This window comes from Suillus bovinus, assembly GCF_016758785.1.
Source record: "Suillus bovinus strain UH-Sbo-P2 chromosome Unknown EDB93scaffold_30, whole genome shotgun sequence".
Classification (NCBI taxonomy): domain Eukaryota; kingdom Fungi; phylum Basidiomycota; class Agaricomycetes; order Boletales; family Suillaceae; genus Suillus; species Suillus bovinus.
In genome coordinates this window covers 324646-343674 of record NW_024542086.1, presented here as the reverse complement: position 1 = coordinate 343674, position 19029 = coordinate 324646, and the positions used below count along the sequence as shown (strand labels likewise).

General features: G+C 47.0%; 9 protein-coding genes across 9 annotated transcripts; 4 read left to right on the top strand and 5 right to left on the bottom strand.

Moving 5' to 3' along the window:
- Positions 1 to 86: 86 nt before the first annotated feature.
- On the bottom strand, positions 87 to 1686 carry EDB93DRAFT_1328655 (uncharacterized protein). The gene is made up of 6 exons (XM_041455123.1): positions 1425 to 1686; positions 1253 to 1365; positions 1020 to 1195; positions 582 to 966; positions 415 to 525; positions 87 to 359 (listed from the first exon to the last, which is right to left on the bottom strand). Exons 1-6 carry the CDS (start codon positions 1554 to 1556, stop codon positions 128 to 130), a joined length of 1149 nt encoding a protein of 382 aa, XP_041307489.1. The 5' UTR covers positions 1557 to 1686; the 3' UTR covers positions 87 to 127.
- Positions 1687 to 1705: 19 nt separating this feature from the next.
- Positions 1706 to 3647, bottom strand: EDB93DRAFT_1148354 (ATP-NAD kinase-like domain-containing protein). Its single transcript, XM_041449570.1, has 4 exons — positions 3580 to 3647; positions 3396 to 3519; positions 2257 to 3336; positions 1706 to 2209 (listed from the first exon to the last, which is right to left on the bottom strand). Exons 3-4 carry the CDS (start codon positions 3328 to 3330, stop codon positions 2081 to 2083), a joined length of 1203 nt encoding a protein of 400 aa, XP_041307488.1. The 5' UTR covers positions 3331 to 3336; positions 3396 to 3519; positions 3580 to 3647; the 3' UTR covers positions 1706 to 2080.
- On the top strand, positions 3497 to 5074 carry EDB93DRAFT_1148350 (carbon-nitrogen hydrolase). Its single transcript, XM_041449569.1, has 11 exons — positions 3497 to 3700; positions 3761 to 3920; positions 3979 to 4047; positions 4101 to 4171; positions 4230 to 4278; positions 4331 to 4405; positions 4461 to 4539; positions 4588 to 4657; positions 4713 to 4741; positions 4791 to 4846; positions 4904 to 5074. The coding sequence occupies exons 1-11, from the start codon at positions 3527 to 3529 to the stop codon at positions 4987 to 4989; spliced, it is 918 nt and encodes a 305-aa protein (XP_041307487.1). The 5' UTR covers positions 3497 to 3526; the 3' UTR covers positions 4990 to 5074.
- Positions 5075 to 5403: 329 nt separating this feature from the next.
- Positions 5404 to 6862, top strand: EDB93DRAFT_1240768 (uncharacterized protein; the record flags this gene model as incomplete). The annotated part of the gene is made up of 6 exons (XM_041451795.1): positions 5404 to 5417; positions 5467 to 5538; positions 5588 to 5650; positions 5698 to 5797; positions 5850 to 6513; positions 6567 to 6862. 6 exons carry the CDS (start codon positions 5404 to 5406, stop codon positions 6860 to 6862), a joined length of 1209 nt encoding a protein of 402 aa, XP_041307486.1.
- Positions 6759 to 7767, bottom strand: EDB93DRAFT_459935 (uncharacterized protein). Its single transcript, XM_041456455.1, has 6 exons — positions 7506 to 7767; positions 7408 to 7455; positions 7321 to 7358; positions 7187 to 7268; positions 7070 to 7134; positions 6759 to 7013 (listed from the first exon to the last, which is right to left on the bottom strand). Exons 1-6 carry the CDS (start codon positions 7678 to 7680, stop codon positions 6990 to 6992), a joined length of 432 nt encoding a protein of 143 aa, XP_041307485.1. The 5' UTR covers positions 7681 to 7767; the 3' UTR covers positions 6759 to 6989.
- A 46-nt stretch (positions 7768 to 7813) lies between these two features.
- On the top strand, positions 7814 to 10794 carry EDB93DRAFT_1284825 (COG4-domain-containing protein; the record flags this gene model as incomplete). Its single annotated transcript, XM_041454491.1, has 12 exons — positions 7814 to 8179; positions 8236 to 8361; positions 8411 to 8642; positions 8693 to 8898; positions 8954 to 9133; positions 9185 to 9421; positions 9470 to 9748; positions 9800 to 9970; positions 10023 to 10202; positions 10251 to 10352; positions 10402 to 10533; positions 10586 to 10794. The coding sequence occupies 12 exons, from the start codon at positions 7814 to 7816 to the stop codon at positions 10676 to 10678; spliced, it is 2304 nt and encodes a 767-aa protein (XP_041307484.1). The 3' UTR covers positions 10679 to 10794.
- On the bottom strand, positions 10745 to 11819 carry EDB93DRAFT_460016 (vacuolar sorting protein DID4). Its single transcript, XM_041456456.1, has 5 exons — positions 11703 to 11819; positions 11487 to 11651; positions 11284 to 11439; positions 11010 to 11225; positions 10745 to 10956 (listed from the first exon to the last, which is right to left on the bottom strand). The coding sequence occupies exons 1-5, from the start codon at positions 11712 to 11714 to the stop codon at positions 10777 to 10779; spliced, it is 729 nt and encodes a 242-aa protein (XP_041307483.1). The 5' UTR covers positions 11715 to 11819; the 3' UTR covers positions 10745 to 10776.
- A 30-nt stretch (positions 11820 to 11849) lies between these two features.
- EDB93DRAFT_1206418 (uncharacterized protein) lies at positions 11850 to 13072 on the top strand. The gene is made up of 4 exons (XM_041450992.1): positions 11850 to 12206; positions 12252 to 12582; positions 12637 to 12705; positions 12759 to 13072. The coding sequence occupies exons 1-4, from the start codon at positions 11902 to 11904 to the stop codon at positions 12894 to 12896; spliced, it is 843 nt and encodes a 280-aa protein (XP_041307482.1). The 5' UTR covers positions 11850 to 11901; the 3' UTR covers positions 12897 to 13072.
- EDB93DRAFT_1148329 (myosin 5) lies at positions 13073 to 18918 on the bottom strand. Its single transcript, XM_041449568.1, has 15 exons — positions 18679 to 18918; positions 18481 to 18610; positions 18192 to 18429; positions 18111 to 18132; positions 17868 to 18062; positions 17137 to 17820; positions 17036 to 17089; positions 16189 to 16982; positions 15709 to 16136; positions 15571 to 15658; positions 14365 to 15520; positions 13776 to 14307; positions 13601 to 13722; positions 13447 to 13548; positions 13073 to 13398 (listed from the first exon to the last, which is right to left on the bottom strand). Exons 1-15 carry the CDS (start codon positions 18817 to 18819, stop codon positions 13192 to 13194), a joined length of 4893 nt encoding a protein of 1630 aa, XP_041307481.1. The 5' UTR covers positions 18820 to 18918; the 3' UTR covers positions 13073 to 13191.
- Between the last annotated feature and the right edge of the window lie 111 nt (positions 18919 to 19029).

The window sequence follows — 19029 nt, the reverse complement described above, 5'->3', positions numbered from 1 at the left end:
TGGTTTTGGAAGTAATTGATAGGACCTTTGCTTATCTTGCACTTATCCTCATACACGGAATTTCCTAGCAGCACCTCAGTACAGCAGTAGTATTGGTTTATGAATGACTTCATCCTCTATTGAAATCTCACTCAACGCCGATGGGGAAAACAACAACTTCTACACCGTATGCAATCGCAAGCACTGGATTACCCCTTCTAGCCATAAAATCAAAATCCCGGACACGATGGGGGCGTGGAGCAATGTTAATAACGTGAGGCTGTGCATGAACATAATTCATGTCGTGAATGTGAATGACAGCTCCTTTGGTTGGGCACTGGGACGCAACAGCGAAGTAATCCGGACTCGTCGGGCACCATCTTGTAGGCCAATGTGAGGGTCTCGATAATTAAAAAAAGTCGAGCAAAACCGTACCGAAATTGGTGACCACCTTCAGGAAAACTTATACCTGTTTGTAAAGGTTTTCCACCCTGGGACTTGGACAAGTCCCATATGGAAAAGCGGGAACCGTAAGTGGCCCCTACGCTAGATAAAAAATAAAATCAGCTTCAAGTCGAGCTCAAAATCAATTGTGCACCGACATGTCGATGTTATCTTGACGCCAAGCTGCAAAGCCCGTCCACTGTGATGAAATGCCCATCAATGACTTGGACAACCCGTGTGGTTCAACAAGCTCAATAACACTAGAATGCCTCCAGCTTCCCTGCTCACTTTGCTCTAGATCAGACCTCCAGTCCGTCAAGAAGATAGAACCTCGGCAGTCTGATACGAGAAACTCTTTGCTGCTGAATTGGTGACAATTTACAGTGACAAGCGGGTGGGGAAACGAAATCACATATGCAGTTGGTTGAGGACGGGGATGAGGTGACGACGACGCGTTGGTACCCATTGACCTCTCTGGAGAAGGTATTCCAGAAGAAATATCCAGTGCCGGATGTAGATCCCAAACCATCAACATTTTGTCATCTGGGTGAAAGATTTTAGTGTTCATATTTATGCAACTTGAACGAGTGATGCACCTGCCACGGTCGCGACATATCTCGCATTGTCTTGATCACGTCCTCCACAAAAGCACATATCATTGACTTTGCCATGGTGTCCGCTGAGACCACCACCAAACGCAAACATGTTCTCGGAAGATGTTGAAGATTTTGTCAGCAGGTGAAGACTGAAGTCTGAGGCAGCAGCAGTGATTCTGAGACAGCGTCAGTCTCATGCTCTGTGGACAATGAGGAGTGTAGGACTGCCTTACTCAATAATCCAGTCATCACTTGAACTAGGTGAGATTGATCGAGGCGACCACGCTAGAGCTGTTATGCGTCTCCCAATATGAAAAGACGCTACCCTTTCACTAATGGGTGGGCTCTTGACAAGAAAAAGACATGATCAACGGATTGGCTCATATAGCTTGGGAACGCACATACTACACGGAAGATTTCTACTGAATGCTCGCCTGCAATAGCCAACAAGTCCGCCCCGTCGTCATTAGAGCATGCACGAACAACAAAAACGTCTGATCCATGATTGATTCTTACTACTCCACTATCCATGCTCATTGAATGTGTGATGAATGGATTCGCTTTCTGCGAAGGTTCACAGTACAGCTGCCAGCGAAACAGAAGTTTTGTACCGCCAACCCGTTAATCACAGTGCGGTCTTGCCGCATGCGGCATGCGACGACTCGCGGAGGACCCCAGCAGAAGTTCCCGCGCTAAGTGCATCCATACAATATATTCAAAGTTCTGCTAAGGTGTATGGCAATGGCTCATAGCAAGCTTGTTACTGCCTTACTCCGTGCGAGAGGGACACCAGTGCTTAACTCCAAATTAAAGGCCGAGGGGCGATGCGCCTATTGGAGCGCAGTGAGACAGGTAGATGTCGCAGAATTAGTACGCAACGATCGTTAACCCAATTTCCGTTCTGTTTGACAATGAGTTCAAGCACGCACCGTTGAATAAACTATGCCAGTGATAGAACAAAAAACATATCTTGAAGAAAGTCTATCGTACGAGATGTACTTCTGACAGCAAGTTGTTTTCGACCAAGATACCTCCTGAAATTGGAATAACTTTGCTTGACATTAGACGTATACCAAAAAATCTGCTCCATCGGCTGGTACTGCTGCCCTGCATGCTGCCCTTCCGCCTTTTACAATTGAGAATATGGCTCCATCTGAGCATAGAAGGTGGGCCTTTTCATCGACGTCATCCTACTCGATATCAGAATGCGTATGACGATCAGGCGGGGAAAACTCACAGGTGTCCATTCCCATCCTTTGCACCGGATATATTCTACCACAGTGGGACCAGTCCCTTCAGTGGTTACCTTTCCATCCTCGGTGTATTTCAAGTTGATATGATTCCCATCTTGGTATGCTGCAGTTAATACGGCAATTGATTTCTCTGCAAAGGCATTTCGAGCTTCTACGCTATCCATGACAAAGGTGGGATCACGCTGAGGTCGAATCATGACAAGGTCTAGCGAGACCTCCGACGAAACAAAGTCAGACGCAAGAGGGGTGATTCTGAAAGCAGGTTCCAAACGATCGACATTGACCGTAGAAAGAAAGTATGCGAATGGGCCATACACATCCACGATGCCTTGAGCATCCGAATCTTTGTGAATTACGAAAGTCTTTTGGTCTGGATCGTATATCTCCACAGCCTGAGATGGGGTAGGCAAGAGCTTGACATGGCTGCTGTACCATTGTGTAATGTTGTTCCTCGCAGCAACTTTGAATCTTTCGATGCCTGGCACTTCTTTCCTCAGACTCTCGGAGTCATGGAGGATAGAGGCGTGCAAAGCAGTAGAGGTCACTACCGCTGAAACAGCGACCTGGGAACAACATTGCTTTGAGTTCGGTGGGGAAGACAAGGTCGTGACAGCTAGTGTGAGGGGAACAACATTGGGACCTCTGATGAATGCTTCAAGAGACTTCAGCTTGTACGCTGAGCCCTCATTCATGGAGGTTGGCTTGAATAACGAGTAGTAGAGAGCGTTTGCCGTCCCGCATGGAACAAGAACTAAACGAACTGAGGGTGATACGGAATTCTTGCGCACATCCTTTAGTATCACGGGTGAGAGAGCGTTAATGATTTCGTGCAATGTTCCATCGCCGGAGCCCAATATGACTGTCACGTTGCCCTCATATCGTTCGAGGAACTCGAACGCTATGGTACCTGCATGTCCAGCGGCTCCAGTTACCATTTTTTGGGTAACTTGGATATGCGCTTCCTCGAGACGAGGAAAGACATGTTCATTGAAAAAGGCCTCGGCAGTGCCATCTCCACATACAGGATTGTACATCACTAGCAGCGGACAACTCGCCATAGTGGTCTGATCAATATGTAGTCAGTGACTAATCCTATTTACAAGCTTGGAATCAGCACACAGACCTGAAGATGTTGTTGAAGTAGTCAGGCCTTCTGGAATCTAAGGACGAGTTATCTTGGAGGACACACGGCCCCACCGGGCCGAGGCCAGCGACGAGACTCGGAGAACCTGGAGTGCTGCTGTCATCTGCCGCATGTACAAAATGGCTTCAGTCGCTCCTCCTGTCTTCAAACCATTTACGCTCACGCTTATCCAGCTTGGTTCCATTGGCTTTGACAAGGCGGCCAATCTTAAGCATGCTCGCGAGATGATCATGAAGGCAGCAAAGGGCAATTCAGACAAGAAGCCTCAAGTCGTTGTGTTGCCGGTAGAGGGTCAATTTTATTTCACCCAACTCTATCTCATTTTTTTTTGTTTTTGTTTTTAGGAATGTTTCAACTCGCCGTATGGCTTTGTTCACTTCCCCGCGTACGCTGAGAACATTGGCTACACTCCTGGCAAGGAGTATGATATTCAAGCGAGTGTGAGCGAAAGTGTCAGGATGTTGTCTTCTGCTGCGAAGGAGGCGGGAATCTGGCTCATCGGAGGTCATACCCCGCTGAAACGTGTGGCAAAGGGGTAGAAAGTTCATATTTTGTTTAACAGGTTCGATACCCGAGAGAGATGTGGAGACGAACAACATCTACAATACCTGCACTGTGTATTCTCCGACAGGTGTCAAGTTCCCTGAAATTTGCTCCAATCAACACTGACGTACGTGGGTGGAGGTGCACTTGTTGCATCACATCGCAAGGTTCACCTGTTTGACATCGATATCCCTGGGAAGATAGCATTCAAGGTATGTCTTTTAATAGTTATCGCTTTAGCGTTTTTTCTGGATCTCATTGTATCTGCAGGAGAGCGAAACATTGACAGGCGGAACGACGACAAATTATTTTGACACCAGTACGATTCTCATTCAAAGTGCTTGTGTCACACCTGATGAAATTCGTCTAAGAATTTGCACGTATCGGCCTCGGTTTGTGCTACGACGTCAGGTTCCCAGAACTAGCGATGATTGCGGCACGGCGAGGTTCGTGGTTATTATACATTTTGCATGAGGAACGAAAAACGCACAACCTCTCAAGGTTGTCATGCCATAGTTTATCCTGGGGCATTTAACCTCACCACTGGACCTTTGCATTGGGAACTGCTTCAACGAGCCCGGTAACGTGTTGTCCAACTGTGCTCGATAGTTCCTGACCCAGCCTCCAGAGCCAATGATAACCAAGTTTACTTTTCCATGTGCAGCCCAGCACGGGATATGACCGCTGGGTACCATTCAGTAAGTGAACCGCCATATCAACTATGTGACCAAGAGATCTGGACTATCTCTATAGTGGGGGCACTCGATGGTCGTTGACCCATAGTGAGGCATATCCTTTAACGTACCCTGATCGTACCAAAGCAACTTTCAGTGCCCGTGTACTCGCGGAGGCTGATGAGAACGAGACAATCCTGCATGTCGATATCGGTGAATCTTGATATCGTTCTCGTTATTTACAAGTTGCTGATGTGATACGGGATTTAGATCCCGAACCATTTCACGAGGTAAGAGCTGGAATACCAGTTACAAAACAGCGTCGCTTCGATGTCTATCCAGACGTGAGCGCTTGATAAAGTATGAAGAGCGTAGGGCGACAAAGCTGTCAACGTAACTATGTAGTCTTTTGATAATCTCAATGCCATGTCTTTCGAACAACGAGGAACGTTAAAGCAGCAAGCATGAATCATGATTCCCCGACTACGATCGTAGTAGAAGGACTTTAGATACATCGAGCTGTACCTAGTACATCAGCATGAGCTCGAGCCTGCAATTCAATTGATGACCGTCATCGACAATCTTGGCAAGGTGGCAGTGAAAAAGATCGAAAAAAGACCGCTTCCATTTTGAGCCGGCACAGCTAGATCTAGAGAAAATTCTGGTAGGTTCCACAGGATTCCTGAGCGCGGGTGGAATCCTTAGAAAAGTGAACAGCGTCCACTTCTGTGCCAACCACATCCCTGTCTTCTTGTTACCCTCCTTCCGTCATGGTCAAAGAAACGTGCGGCTAGTGATATTCAAACCAATTTGTATGCTAACACTCAGTGCAGGAAGTTTTATGATCTCCTGGAAGTTCCAGTAGATGCTTCAGAGCCTGATTTGAAGAAGGCATACAGAAAAAAGTGAGATAAAAATCATGGCGAGTCTGAATGTCATTGACTCATTTCACAGAGCCTTGAGACTACACCCCGACAAAGGTGGTGATCCAGAACTCTTCAAGGAAGTTACACATGCGTACGTCTTACATTGCATGTCCAGGTTTTTATTGTCTCATTTTGTAGATACGAGATTCTTTCCGACTCTCAAAAGCGTAGTATATATGATGCTCGAGGTGAAGCTGGTCTTTCCGAGCAAGGTGGAATGGGTGGGATGGATCCCCAGGTAACGCCTTGGTCGACATCAATTGTGTCATTAGACTAATTTGAGACCCTAGGACCTTTTCAGTCAATTGTTTGGCGGCGGCGGATTCTTTGGTGGTGGCGGCGGCGGCGGAAATCGCCAGCAGTCTGCCCGCAAGACCAAGGACCTTGTACATCGCGTAAACGTCACGCTTGAGGATCTCTATAAGGGCAAAACAACCAAACTTGCCCTTACTCGTAATGCACTTTGCTCCAAGTGCCACGGTCGCGGTGGGAAAGAGGGCGCTGTGCGATCATGTTCTTCATGCAATGGACGTGGCATCAAGGTCACGTTACGCCAGATGGGCCCCATGATCCAGCAGATACAGTCCGCCTGTGACGAATGTTCGGGTACGGGAGAGGTGATCAATGCCAAGGATCGTTGCCAGCAATGCAAAGGCAAGAAAGTCATGCCTGAGAAGAAGATTTTGGAAGTGCACATAGACAAGGGTATGAAGGGTGGCCAGACGATTGTGTTCAGCGGAGAAAGCGATCAGTCGCCAAACGCCGAGTCAGGAGATGTCGTTATCGTCATAGAAGAGAAACCTCATGACCGCTTCAAACGTCAAGAGACCAATCTCATAACGGAACTGGAGATAGATCTATTGACAGCCCTTGGCGGTGGACGAGTTGGGATTCGTCACCTCGACGATCGCGCCCTTATTGTAAATTTTGTTCCTGGCGAGGTTGTCAAAAACGGTGAGCATTCCTGAAAAGCGCGGTGATAAACATGACGCTGAGATCTGCGGCAGATGCTGTCAAAGTCATACGCGGCCAGGGAATGCCCTCTCAGCGACATCATGAGCCAGGAGATCTGTTTGTGAAGTTCACTGTGAATTTCCCTGAGCATATCGATCCAGCTGTTATCCCCTTACTTGAGAGGGCACTCCCACCACGAACAGAGATCGAGAAATTCCCTAAGAATATTCATCTCGAGGAGGTGGATCTAGACGAGCCCGACGCGCGATCAAAGGCAAATGCTATGTCAGATGAGTCGATGGAGGAGGACCATGAAGGAGAGCCTCGTGTTCAGTGCGCAAATCAGTGATTTGTGCATGTCGATTAGCATGATTAGCATGATATTTGTTGCGCTAGAGACTGGCATTTGTTGTTACACTCGTTACATTTAATACGCATTTTCATTTCATTGACACTTTCTGGGTTAGCACTTTGCATTACTGAGGAATGTCCCATCGAATCTGAGTTTGACGACGATGAGAAGGAAGGACTTCATCAAGATGAGGGGGGATTGTACTTCGGGATTTTCCTTGTAGGCACTGTAGGCTACGTGATTAAAGAAGCTGATCTCTGTCTCGTTTTCTAGCGCGCGACAATTAATAAATCAGCTATATCTATACACTCAAGGACTTACCAATGCCAAGTTCAGCTAGGGTACAGGTGTCATCGTCGAAAATCCAGTCATCATGGTCCATATTGATGATCAGATTGGTCGTCTGACAGGGGTTTCAGGCCAGTCCTAAAAAATGTACGGTTCGGGGACCATACCTTCGCACCGTGAGCTTTGGTGTACAGCTTGAGTGTATCTGTGCCAGAATTTTTGAACATCCTCCTAACGGATGCCGTAGTGCTAACCTAGGTGCACGTTCCGATACGGCTTCCATCCTGAACCAGTCTGAATAGCTGCAGCAAGGGATGAAACAAGTTGGAAGATGCTAGACAGCGTGGCATACCTCGCCGAGCCATATCCTTGAGCTCGCCAACTGTTGTGATTTCAAGGTTCAACATGTGTAAGACGAGACTGCGTTCCGTGCGGTATTCGAAGGATTTGATTACCCGAAGAGTTATAGTGGCCTTGGTTTTTGGGAGAGCAACGTTTGTGAGCACATCAGAAATTTCATGAGACATCTTGTGAGTACTGGAAGAGTTCGAAGAAAGAAACAGTTCACAGCGTCAGCTAGTCAGTAAAGTATGATGTGATGTACTGTATCGGGCCTAACTTGAATCCAATTGGACTACATCATAATAGCAGTCACCTCCAATGTCCGAGAGTGTCCTCAGTACAGCATCAGACGGCCTTCAATCCCTAAAAGATCCACGGACTCTTACTTCTCTCAATGAAATACTATCATGCTTGTCGTGGTATCAATCCGCTGAAACAGAACTCTCAAACTCACTGACAGCGCTTCTCTCGAATCGTCAATCTATCGACAAGTCACTCCAGCAGTTAGAGGTTCTTGTTCCGTGTCTCGATGACCTTCAAATTGAAGCAACAAACTTCTCAATCAAAGTCTCAGCTACTGCGCAGACAGCAGAACGCGTGGGTGGACGTGTACGTTCGCTTGACGAGGAAATGAGACGCGTTGGGGAGGCTGCTGAGCGGGTTGGACAAGTCATGGAACTGAAAGTATGTCTTCCAATGTTGTCCGTCCACATTTAGATCTCACCGATGCTGTCATGTAGTCGTCCCTCGCTCAATTACAGTCTTGTATCGAAAATCAAGACTGGGAGTCGGCCGCCAGATGTTGCGCGCGCGCCATGTCCTTACCCTCTACAATCATTTCAGGACCCTTTGCACAGTCTGTTGTTGTGAGTAACCATTCCAAACATTCCAGACTCTTCTCACCGACATGAGCAGCCTACAGCTGAGAGTCACCTGCCTCCAGCGCAGACCCTGCAGGCTGCACGAGAACGACTTTTATCTATTTTCAGGAGTCACTTCGAACAAGCATCTCGTGCGCGAGATGCTGCAGCCACGACTCGTTATTTCAAACTCTTTCCTACTATTGGTTGGGAGGCAGAAGGTCTCGAGGCCTATGCATCGTTCGTGGTCGATCTTGTGCGAGTGAGAGCTCCAACTTCAGCCAAAAGTACGCTATATCAGGCTTGGAAAATAATCACATTTTCACATCTCACTTAGCCTCCTCACCTCTGTACTTTGTAACTGCACTTACAGCACTGCTCGAAAGCGTTGCCATGATAGTTGACCACCACCAACCAGTCGTCGACAAATATTATGGGGCAGGTAAGATGACGATCGTCATCATACGCTTGCTCGATGAATGCGACCGTGTTGTGCGGCTTACATTGGATAGTTGGAGAGAAGACAGGTCAACAAAGAGAAAGGTGAAGTATTAAATCCATGCGATCAGATGACGATTTTGAGACTAGGGCCTAGTAGCTTCTAGATGTCTCTAACTCTTCCTTCTCCATCGCACCTGCCCGCAAGCAATCATCCCAAGTTTCATCCCAAGATGACGATGGGTTGGACCCTCGCGAGATAGACAAACTCTTATCTGAAATTGCAGGTATGAGCGGTCGATGGTTTCTTTTCCGTAAGTTTCTCGTAGAACAAGTGCAGGTGAGTATATCCTCGCTCATCCAAAACCCCTGTGAAGCTTACAATGCCAAGGATGAAGATGTTGACGAAAATGCCCAAAGCGGCCGGGTCACTCCTGTTTCACGAGGTCCTAATCATGAAGAGTATCAGTCACAGATCAACGATAATTCAAATGCTGGGGGCTCTGGCATTCAACCAGATCTACTACAACTCCTGGAATCCAGTCGCTCTCATCAAGAGTTCGATGAACTTCTCGTGACTTATTATGTTCCGATGGAGACGTGGTATATGCGTACTATCATCGATAAGGTATTTGTTCTCTGACACATCAGTACATCGAACTGAACTGTTCTGGAGGCTCACCGATTATCGTCTCCTGACTTTTCGCAATCACCTGTCACTACTTCAACGCCAGACGATGTATTCTACATTCTCAAGACAGTGTACTCGCGAGTTCTGTCTGCGGGCTCCTACAGGCATATTGAGCGAATGACTGATCTCTTGAAGGACTGTATGGATCATGATTATGCTGGCGGCATCAAGAAGAAGCTTGATGATGTTTATCGAACGGCAGCGAATGCTGGCGGTAGCGGACGTGGGGAGAAGTCTGAACGAGAGTGTCGCACATCGTTCATCGTAGGTACCTTCCTGTTGACTAGGATTTCGCACTGACACATTATGTACAAGATTCTCCTCAATGACCTTGATCTATCTTCTTCACACATGGAGCGATTGACGAAAGACCTTCTTAGTCACCAAACCATAACACAACTTTTCCTGGATGCAGAACAGCCACACGTGAAAAGGGTAATTTCCACTTTAACAGGATCTGTAGCTAAGTTCCGTTCGGCGCTGAAAGTGTGTACTTGCTTATTCTCACCGAGGATCACTTCGCCGAACTAGACTTTAGGCAGGCGTGGAGCAGCTTTTTAACCAGCTAATGAGACCCAAATTACGCACCTTAATTCCAGACGTGTTTAAAGACGTATCATATGTACTCGACGAAGACTCCTATAATGCCGCAGAACAACACGATGTAGTTCGGAAACGGTTTGTTAAAACGTGGGAGGGATTGGTCGATGGGTACAAGGTCATCCTTCCGCCACAACCTCTAGGGCATACATTGATATTTGTACAGGATGCGTTCACGGACAACAACTACCGCATGTTGTTTGGGTTTGCACTCGATGTCGTCGCTCGACCCTGGGAGAAATATATTTTGACACTACATTTCTCTGAGGTAGGCATTATAATTCTCTGTGCTCACCTTGAAGGTGACGTTAGTACAGCTGGGTGCCGTCCGTTTCGACCGTGACCTTCGATCAATAATGGCCTATCTCTCGTCTCAAACGATCTTTGGGGACATCCGGGAAAAGTTTGTGCGTTTGCAGCAGATCAGTTCGTTACTAAACTTGGACAATGTGAGTAAACTTCTGAATCGAATATCATTCCAGTCATCAACTTGCTCTTTAGGAAGAAGAAGTAGATGGCTTTTACAGTGGATCAGGCATATCCTGGACTTTCAGTTTACAGGACGCAAAAAATGTCGTGGCATTGAAGGTATAGATTCACGTAAAGCAAAACATATATATATTCCATGATGGGATAGCTAGGCAGTCGACGAGAATGTGTGAAAGTGGATGGCAGGATGTATGAGTCGAAGGTTACCCTCGTCTTAAAGCGTCTAATCTTGCTTGGAGGCTATCTTCATCCGACGGGCCACCCCCTGCCGTGTCGTCACCTTTGGGAAAGCCACTTCCGCCAATCGATTCTCCCAATGCTACCGGTCTGCGTTCTGTCAGTGGTGATGATATTGAACCCAGACCAGTAGGTGCATCCGTGAGCTGCGGATGAAAGTAGGTGAATATATATGAGATAGGGATGACGCCATAATTACCTGCTGAGAAAGGTTGACGCCTATTTCGTCAAGAACCTCTCGTAATATCTTATCACCTTCTTCCTCTTCATCCTCAGCATCATCCTCCATAACATCGTCCACAGCGTCCGACATCATTTCTTCCTTCATATCCATCATCGAGCTTTCCTTTTCAAACTCATTCATGATCTTCTGGATGGCTGGGAGGTTCAATCCTCTGTTCATGGACGCCATGGCCTGTAAAAGGTGTCAATGGGGGTGCAGGGTTGAACTGATGGAGAATCGCCACACGTACCCTTGTGGCTCCGCGCATGGCATCTGCCATTTGTTGGTTACTTCTTAGAGTCTGTATTCTCAGTCCAACGGCTTGCAGCTGTGTCCTCATTTGGTAAAACTTTTGGACATAACGTCGAGTGCGAACGAGGTCCTTCGCCATCACTTTACACGCATTCTACTGAGAACATTGAAATTGATGCACGACGAGGGAAAGAAAGGTACCAGTTGGCCAGCTTTAGCACTTTTCTTGATGTCTGCCACAAGCTTCTTCTCGCTCTGCTCAAGCTTTGACCGTTCACGGTCAAGCTCTCGTTGTGCTTTGTTCAATGCACGTTGATGCTGTCGCAATCGCTCAGCAGGCGTGACCGTCTTTCCAAACAGAGTTTCCTTTGTGAATATTAGCAGCTGCCGGAGCGACAATTGAGATGGAGACCGCACTATTATGTTCATGACAATTCGCGTCCGGGTGGTTGTGAAGAAGTGACAGGATTGCTGGGCGCTTGCTCTTGAACCTGGGTCTTAGCGTTAGCTACTATGTATCAATTTAATTACGTAATAATTTCGTTATGCTTTCCACACTGAATGACGTGACGGTACATACTACACGCTGTTCATCATTCGATACAATTGACATCCTATGGAGCCTGATGCAGTCGGATTGCGTTGCAATTTAACGTCCTGCAATGAGGTTGATTTCCTACCGATCAAATGTCACTGTAACAAGGTATTTTGTAGGTACCACATCTTCCCTGATAAGCACACTTGTGCGTCACTAGATGGGCCTTCCGAGGGACATGCCCTCATCGTAAAACGCCAGAGATGTGCTCTTGGAGGTTGCGAGAAACCGAGCCTTGAAAGTGTTGTCAGCCAAGAGGTTAATCTCGAAACGAAACCAACTTCATCTACGGCATGCCCGAAATGCCTTCTGTCATTCTGTATTAAGTATGTCCTCTAGAATTTTTTTATACAAGAAACTTAACTGGCTAGTCATCGTCATCAAAATTTGCATTCTTGTACAGGTTTACAGAAGCAGGAGTCCGATGAGAAGAAGGATGCTCAAGATATCCTCACACGCCATTTTTCCAACCCACCTTCACATACTCCCCTTGCCGTCCGACGCACAGTCAAGCCTCCTACAGACCCAAAGAAATTAGCTCAAATACAGAAAGTGACACTCATGAAGATGCGTCATAGTGCTACTGCGGGGGACCCTAGAGATAAATCATCCGCCGTACCTGTCAATGAACGCTTGCACATCAAAGCTCGATTGAAGGTGACTGGGATGCCCGTACAAGAAAGCGTACTTTGGTTCAGAAAGGTGACATCCATCTTTTTGATAGGCTATGTGGATTATCTCACCTTTAGCTTGTAGTCTGTGGTCACGGGCAGGGCATTAGACCTGATCTCGGCAAACTTTGAGGTTCCCTCTTCGTATCAAACAGTTAGTTAAATTTACTCAAGAACACGATTCGGTTAACCTCATCATTCTGCTAGCCGCTGTGCCTAATAGAGAAATCAGCCTCAGATCCTTCAAGTTGCTCACCCCTCCAGAATGATCTGTTGTTGTCTGAGCAAGTGGAGGACACTTGTACTGTCGTGTTGTCGGCTCTTCCTTATGGTCGAAGTGATTGATCAATGGATGTCGCGATGCTCGTCTTCACCTCAATTTCGAGATCTTGCTGGATTTATCCATGGACTACAAGCTATGAATCATAACGGCACCGCTTATTCCTGGCATGTTTGTATCTGTCAATGTAACTTAGTCAAAGACTGTCGTCCGCTTGAAAGCCCTTCTCCACTATAACGTTCGTCAGGGATGCTAAACACATAAACTGAGTTAACAAGGTTCTGAAGTAGCTAGAGCACAAAGATTGGCGGCGTAAAGTATAGTATTATAGGAACGTCAGGGTCAAACACGGGCAAAACATCAAGCTACTAATGCAGCTAATCTGCGTAGATGAGACACATTGAGATATGCTGGAACGTATGTCTCCAAGCCAGACACCTCGCGAGGCCAGGGAGGTTCAAATGGACCGACTTCTTCCGATTCGGGTGATAGTAATAAATGGTCGTTCCGATCATTTGCCTGAACACGCGAAGCCACTACACGTAGAATCTCAGGAGAAATGGGATTCTGAAGAAGTCAGCGAAGAAAATGATTGCAGGATGCCTATGCTCATACCTCATATTCTGCCACGTAGTAGTTCGTACACATTCGCTGTATTTGCATCGGACTGAGCATCCAGCAGACATCGTATATGATCTCTATATCTGCGGGCGTTGCCTGTTCCACGGTTGTCAATCAACAGTTAACCAGATGTAAAAGTAGCACGCACCTTCTTTAGTTGAAGGAGCTTGATGGCCTGCATTAAGTGTTCTAACTGGAGCGTCCCCTCGGGCATGTCGTGAGACTTGCACCACTCTTCTATGCGTGTGATATTGTACTGAATTTGCATGGCTTTTAAAATTTTATGTCAATGAAACAACGCTGTGTGATCGATAGGAACACACCTCGTTTCCAAGAGGAGAAGTTTCTTCTCATTAAAAGATCATTAAAGCTCGTGACGCCGATTAACTTGAGAAGTTCAGCCATAACTTGTTGCACCACTGAATCCTCCATGTAATAGCTCTTCAGACTCTTCCAGACCATGTTCAGAAGGTTTAGGATGTCGTCCATGCTGTATGCTGGCTGGCTGTTTGTATTGAGGAGACGATTAAATAACCGACCACCGCCATCGCTTGTTGTGAACCCCGGCAGAGACTGACTCTCTATCAAAGCAGGTACGACCATCTTCGTAAGGCGCTTCTTCGTCTCTAGCATCCAAGTATGGTATATGTTATACTCCAAGCTGCCAAGGTCGTGCTTGACGACCGTGACAAGCCGTTCATAATCATTCCAGTCAAACTCTCGGACAGCGTTCTCTTCTCCAGGGCCAATACCTTGTAGCATATCGCTCTCAGCCACATAGATGAACGACAGCATCTCGTGGACATTCGAAAGCCAGTAAATTCCGGGTATGATGGAATCTTCACCGCTGAATGACTTTAGGGTCCAACATGTTAGCAAATGAAAACAGTCGGCGATAAACAACCATCTTACCATCACATGGGCTTGAATGGACTCCATGATATTTGCCAAAAACCGCTCGCTCTCTGGTATCAACCCATATTTCCACATCTCATTGGTAACAAGACTAATGAGATTTGCCGGGAAGAGGATCTCCTTCACAGCAGACGGGTTTGTGAGGCTTGGTGCTGGAATCTTCAGGCCTCTGATGAGACCAACAAGAACATCCTCATCCAGTCGCTTGGTGTCCTGCATAAGTTTGATCTTCTCCTCAGCAAGGTCATCATACGAGCGAACATCTGCCAGGCCGTTGCTGCGCATGCGAAGGACGTTGTCTTCGCCGTTATATGCGACAGATACTGCGCGATGGTTGAGAGCTTGATTCTTCTTGACGTCGAGCATGAGTTCATCAACGGACGTGCGGGTTTCGGCTGGGCTGAGTTGAACAACACCTGCAGAACTGTGTCTTCGTTGGTGACGACTGTTCGAGGGCGGGACAAGAGCTGCGCCGTTGGAGAGACCACCAGAATCAGGCATACGCAACGCCGGAGCAAAAGTGGGGGATACAGGAACTTCGACTCGAGCATTCCTTGTGAGAGCGTTGTAGGCATTGGCCCGGTTTAGCTGCTCCCGTAGGCTACTGACTTCATTCTTGAGAGTCAGTATAACAGACCCATCCTCGACGGAACGTGACGGGGTATGAGCAAAGGCCTTCTCCTGGAATTGCAGCTTTTCTGCCTGTGCAACGAGCTCGTCTGACAGCTTTTGGATCATTGCTTCCTTCTCCGCAGCCTTAGCCACAGCCTCATCCAATCGCTTCTCCACATCAGCCTTTGCTAAAAGAAGCTCATCGCGCCGTGATAGTTCCGCCTCGGCTGTTGATAGTGCAGTCTGAAAGGACTTCGCTTTTGTGTCGGCCTCTTCATATTTCGATGTCCACTGCTGAATCTGTTTCTCCAACTCAGAAAGCTGCGCTTGCAACACCTTTTTCTCCTCCGTACGTGTCTGAAGCGTTTGAGTGAGTTCTACTACCTTGTTTTCTAAGCGATACGATATCTCCTTGAATTTTGAGACGGAACGGGCCTCAGCTCTGAGAGCCTTCAGTTGTTTCCGAGCGAGTCGCCGACGGACACAAGATTGCAAATAAATGACACGCTTGACGTCCGTCTTGTGACTACGACGATAAAGCCTATGGGGCAAAATTGGTAAATTCTTATCACTTGACAATTACAGACGTACACTCCACGGAAAAGAGATTGCAAGAGAATAGCAGCATGTGAAGTCTTTCTCTCTCTGTACAGCCATCGGGCTTGGGCACCGCGGATACCTGTGGCGAGAGATTCAATATGTTTCTGTACGAATTCATAAAATACCCACGGCTCTGGAATAATACGATAGATTGTCTTGTCTGTACGAAATTGGACCTCTGAATGAAACGGCGGATACCAGTTTGAAGGCGTCTTGCGGCAAGTTCTCTACGAACGTTCTCCACGAGCCTACGGGCCATTATACCGCGCCACCAAGTTTGAATTTTGATAGTAACTCGGCGTAACTCCTGGTACTTCTTCACGGCCATGCGCCTGCGCATGTTCTTTTGTACAATTGTGACAAGAGCATTGAGCTTTTCCGAGCGGAGGGACTCCAACGCTGCGAGCATGCCAGCCCTGAAAAAAATCTTTGTGAGACCACTTTGATATTTGTCAGGGTCGTTGATAGTTCTCTCAAGAATAAGTGAGCAGAGAGGCTTGAGTTCCATGTGCTGTATCATGGGCTGCCAATCTGCCGAGGGCACCAGCATGTAATACCTGTATAATGATCAGTAATTAATAATGCAGAAATGCGCAGTAGTCATCGTACCGTTCAGCAAACTCTTCATAAGTCCAACGTGAAGGGTATCCAGCACAAGAAATACGTATGGTTTCGAGAACGCCACAAGCACGCAACTGGCCCAAAACTTGAGACGGTGTGAACTCCCAAGGTCTTTTGGCTTCGTTGGGTTTGATGCACCGGATATAGTGGACGTTTGTGACGCTGAGGGTATCCATCAGGGTGATCAGCGAGGCTTTGAAGATAGAGCCTTGTGTGGGTTTTCGGATGGCAGCTCCTGGTTTCTTGGGGCCAGCGTTCGCTGCGACCAATGATGAACGACCGGGATCAGGAATGATGGATGAACGACGGGAACCTCCACTCCCGGAATCAGACAGAGAGGGTGACCCAGGGTGTGGAGGATCGGCTGCTTTCACAGATCCGAGGGCAGCGTCGAGAACTTCCTTCAAGAAGGGGTTCTTCGTGGATGCCAACAAAAGCATATGTTCATCAGGAACTGTATCGCGGTTCTTCTCAAGGAATCCTTCGACTTCGTACGTAACATCATGGGCATAGTGGGCAATGGTGAATGCAGAATTTCCAAAGCGAGGTTTCTTGAAGACGTCTTTGTTGGAAGGCTTGAGAAGCTGGCTGCTCAGCTTTTGAAGGAAAGACGTGTCACTGCCTGACGGTAAACGCGACTCTTCATCAAGAAGCGCGAGAACGCCTAGTTTCCCTTCGATCACATCAATGCAAGGTTGATTGTCTGAAAAGTCGATGAAAGTCCAGTTAATCTCCTCCTTAACGTACTCCTCTTGCTCGAGTTTGAAGACGTGAGAATTGAACTATGACAGTAATATCTTAAGCCATGAACACGTTGCGGACACTTTACACCTACCTCTTGTTGTAATTTCTCATTAGCATAGTTGATGCTAAACTGCTCGAAGGAGTTCTGTAAACAGTTGAGTATCATGAATCAACTGAAAGATAGGATGCGACCTTCTGAAAATGTTCAAACCCGTAAATGTCCAGCACACCGATGAACATCTCAGCTCGCTCGGCGGCATCTCCATTTTCACCAGCCAAACTTTCATTGACGATGGCCACCAACCATTCAAATAAGCATGCATACACAAACTTCGCCACGCTATCCCTAACCACTGTCGCCTGGGCGGCGTTGAGTGCAGTGACAATTTTTTCTGAGCGCGTGACGATTTGCTTCTTGATAGTCCACTTCTTGAAATCGGCGAAGTTCACTCCCAAGAAGCGAGTAGCAAGAAGAAGGGCAGGATCTGCATCATCTACGACCGAATCGGTTCGTGTTTGGGTAATCTTTACGTTGCCTAGATGAAGCAGGGCCGAGAGAAGTCGGAAGACCGCCCACTGTTTTTCTACACTGATTCCAACTGTCGATAATGCCTGCTGCGTGGCCCGGAACTCCTCCGCGTCATCAACTCCACTTATTGGTGTCGACGTCGGTCCTCCTTGTTTCAGATAGTGAAATTTAGTCACGTCAGTATCAAGGCCAAGGTCCTTCCGTTCTTTCGACGGCGCGCCAGCGCACAGTTGATAAAAGATATGGTAATTCCGTTCGGTCGTCGGTTGAAACACAATGCGCGATCGTTCCAGCAGATAAGTCCGAATTCGGGCGCCGACAATTTCTTGTTTGCCATCGAAAAGAATCTACAGCGCGTGTTAGATATTCAGCGGCCTAAACTCAAATTACTCGCCTGAATGTATTTACCAAATCGCGAAGAATTGTCGTTACGGGTTGTTTTGGCATTTCCAAATGATTCTAGGATCGGATTTGTGGCGAGTATCTGGCGTTCGATTTCACTAGATTCGTCGAGAGAGAATTTCGTCTTCGCTTTGGTTTGGTATTCGGGAGGATTTACCGATGCAAGGTATCGCATGATGAATTTAGCCTGAAAATAGTTTAGAGTTCCAATAATACGGAGAAGCACTGCACAAACTGATTCGGTTTTACCGGCACCACTAAACGATAATGGGATTAAATCAGTATTACAAGTAAGCTATAGATGCATGGAGATTACCTTTCTCCCGACACAATGATCGTCTGGCCCATGCCCTCCTTTGCCATCGCGGTATATGCGTCCTCAGCAATAGCAAACAAATGAGGTTCCAGATCCCCTCTTTTGCGTCCACTGTAAGCTTGGATAATCTCTGGGCCATATAGAGTAACTCGTTGAAAAGGATTGACAGCAATAAGCACGATTCCGCTATAGGTATAGATGCTATGTTGGGCGTAGCGATTACGAATGGTATGCAGAACTTGAATAGTAGTCAGCATTGATTCCGACGTTCACCATAGAAAATAGATACCTGAAGGTTCATTTAGATGCGATAGAGTAGCCAAATCATCTGCTGTTTCTAGCAAAGGAGGATTTCGGAGAGGAGGCAAGCCTTCCTTTCCGGCCTTGATATCCTTGCCAGTGGTATTAATGACAAATTCCTGTCATTCACGTTGCAACTCATGTTGGCAAATTCTGTAAATTGAATACTATGAAATATGACGCGTACCTTGCCTCGTTCATCGACAAACGCCAGTTTTATCGAATCGTCAGCGCCTTTGGTAACATTTGTGACCTCTGCAGAAATCCATGCCTGATCCTTGTCTTCAAACCAGACTCTCGTTCCCTTGCTGTAGATGTTTTCGGCCATTGCAAGGGCGTCGTAGGTAACGGTCCTGAACTACGTTGACCGTGCGCCAGAGCTAAGTGCAACGCGGTCGAATGTGATCACTGAGAGTCTGTATTGAGAGACCTTCATTTGAATAATTTGTCCCACGGTCCACCAGTGACTTTCTCAGAAATTTTATAATGGAACTATTGATTGTCATAGGTGTGATAATGTATAATGTATACTAGCAGA

Excerpts from the sequence above, each read along its gene's own strand:
- EDB93DRAFT_1328655 (XM_041455123.1), bottom strand. The coding sequence starts at position 1,556 with ATGAGCATGGATAGTGGAGTAGTAAGAATCAATCATGGATCAGACGTT. Across the intron at positions 1,366-1,424 it reads CAGTAGAAATCTTCCGTGTA|AGCCCACCCATTAGTGAAAG; the intron begins GTATGTGCGTTC and ends TTTCTTGTCAAG. Across the intron at positions 1,196-1,252 it reads AGTGATGACTGGATTATTGA|AATCACTGCTGCTGCCTCAG; the intron begins GTAAGGCAGTCC and ends ACGCTGTCTCAG.
- EDB93DRAFT_1148354 (XM_041449570.1), bottom strand. The coding sequence starts at position 3,330 with ATGGCGAGTTGTCCGCTGCTAGTGATGTACAATCCTGTATGTGGAGAT. Across the intron at positions 2,210-2,256 it reads AAGGATGGGAATGGACACCT|GATGACGTCGATGAAAAGGC; the intron begins GTGAGTTTTCCC and ends GATATCGAGTAG.
- EDB93DRAFT_1148350 (XM_041449569.1), top strand. The coding sequence starts at position 3,527 with ATGTACAAAATGGCTTCAGTCGCTCCTCCTGTCTTCAAACCATTTACG. Across the intron at positions 4,048-4,100 it reads CACTGTGTATTCTCCGACAG|GTGCACTTGTTGCATCACAT; the intron begins GTGTCAAGTTCC and ends ACGTGGGTGGAG. Across the intron at positions 4,406-4,460 it reads GATGATTGCGGCACGGCGAG|GTTGTCATGCCATAGTTTAT; the intron begins GTTCGTGGTTAT and ends CAACCTCTCAAG.
- EDB93DRAFT_459935 (XM_041456455.1), bottom strand. The coding sequence starts at position 7,680 with ATGTCTCATGAAATTTCTGATGTGCTCACAAACGTTGCTCTCCCAAAA. Across the intron at positions 7,135-7,186 it reads CCTAGCTGAACTTGGCATTG|AAAACGAGACAGAGATCAGC; the intron begins GTAAGTCCTTGA and ends GTCGCGCGCTAG. Across the intron at positions 7,014-7,069 it reads CCTACAAGGAAAATCCCGAA|ATTCGATGGGACATTCCTCA; the intron begins GTACAATCCCCC and ends CGTCAAACTCAG.
- EDB93DRAFT_460016 (XM_041456456.1), bottom strand. Across the intron at positions 11,226-11,283 it reads CCATGCGCGGAGCCACAAGG|GCCATGGCGTCCATGAACAG; the intron begins GTACGTGTGGCG and ends CACCTTTTACAG. Across the intron at positions 10,957-11,009 it reads GCGTCAACCTTTCTCAGCAG|CTCACGGATGCACCTACTGG; the intron begins GTAATTATGGCG and ends TTTCATCCGCAG.
- EDB93DRAFT_1206418 (XM_041450992.1), top strand. The coding sequence starts at position 11,902 with ATGGAGCCTGATGCAGTCGGATTGCGTTGCAATTTAACGTCCTGCAAT. Across the intron at positions 12,583-12,636 it reads GCGTACTTTGGTTCAGAAAG|TCTGTGGTCACGGGCAGGGC; the intron begins GTGACATCCATC and ends TTTAGCTTGTAG. Across the intron at positions 12,706-12,758 it reads TTCCCTCTTCGTATCAAACA|CCGCTGTGCCTAATAGAGAA; the intron begins GTTAGTTAAATT and ends TCATTCTGCTAG.
- EDB93DRAFT_1148329 (XM_041449568.1), bottom strand. The coding sequence starts at position 18,819 with ATGGCCGAAAACATCTACAGCAAGGGAACGAGAGTCTGGTTTGAAGAC. Across the intron at positions 18,133-18,191 it reads ATCATTGTGTCGGGAGAAAG|TGGTGCCGGTAAAACCGAAT; the intron begins GTAATCTCCATG and ends ATTATCGTTTAG. Across the intron at positions 15,659-15,708 it reads TATCGTATTATTCCAGAGCC|GTATCCGCGGTGCCCAAGCC; the intron begins GTGGGTATTTTA and ends CTCTCGCCACAG.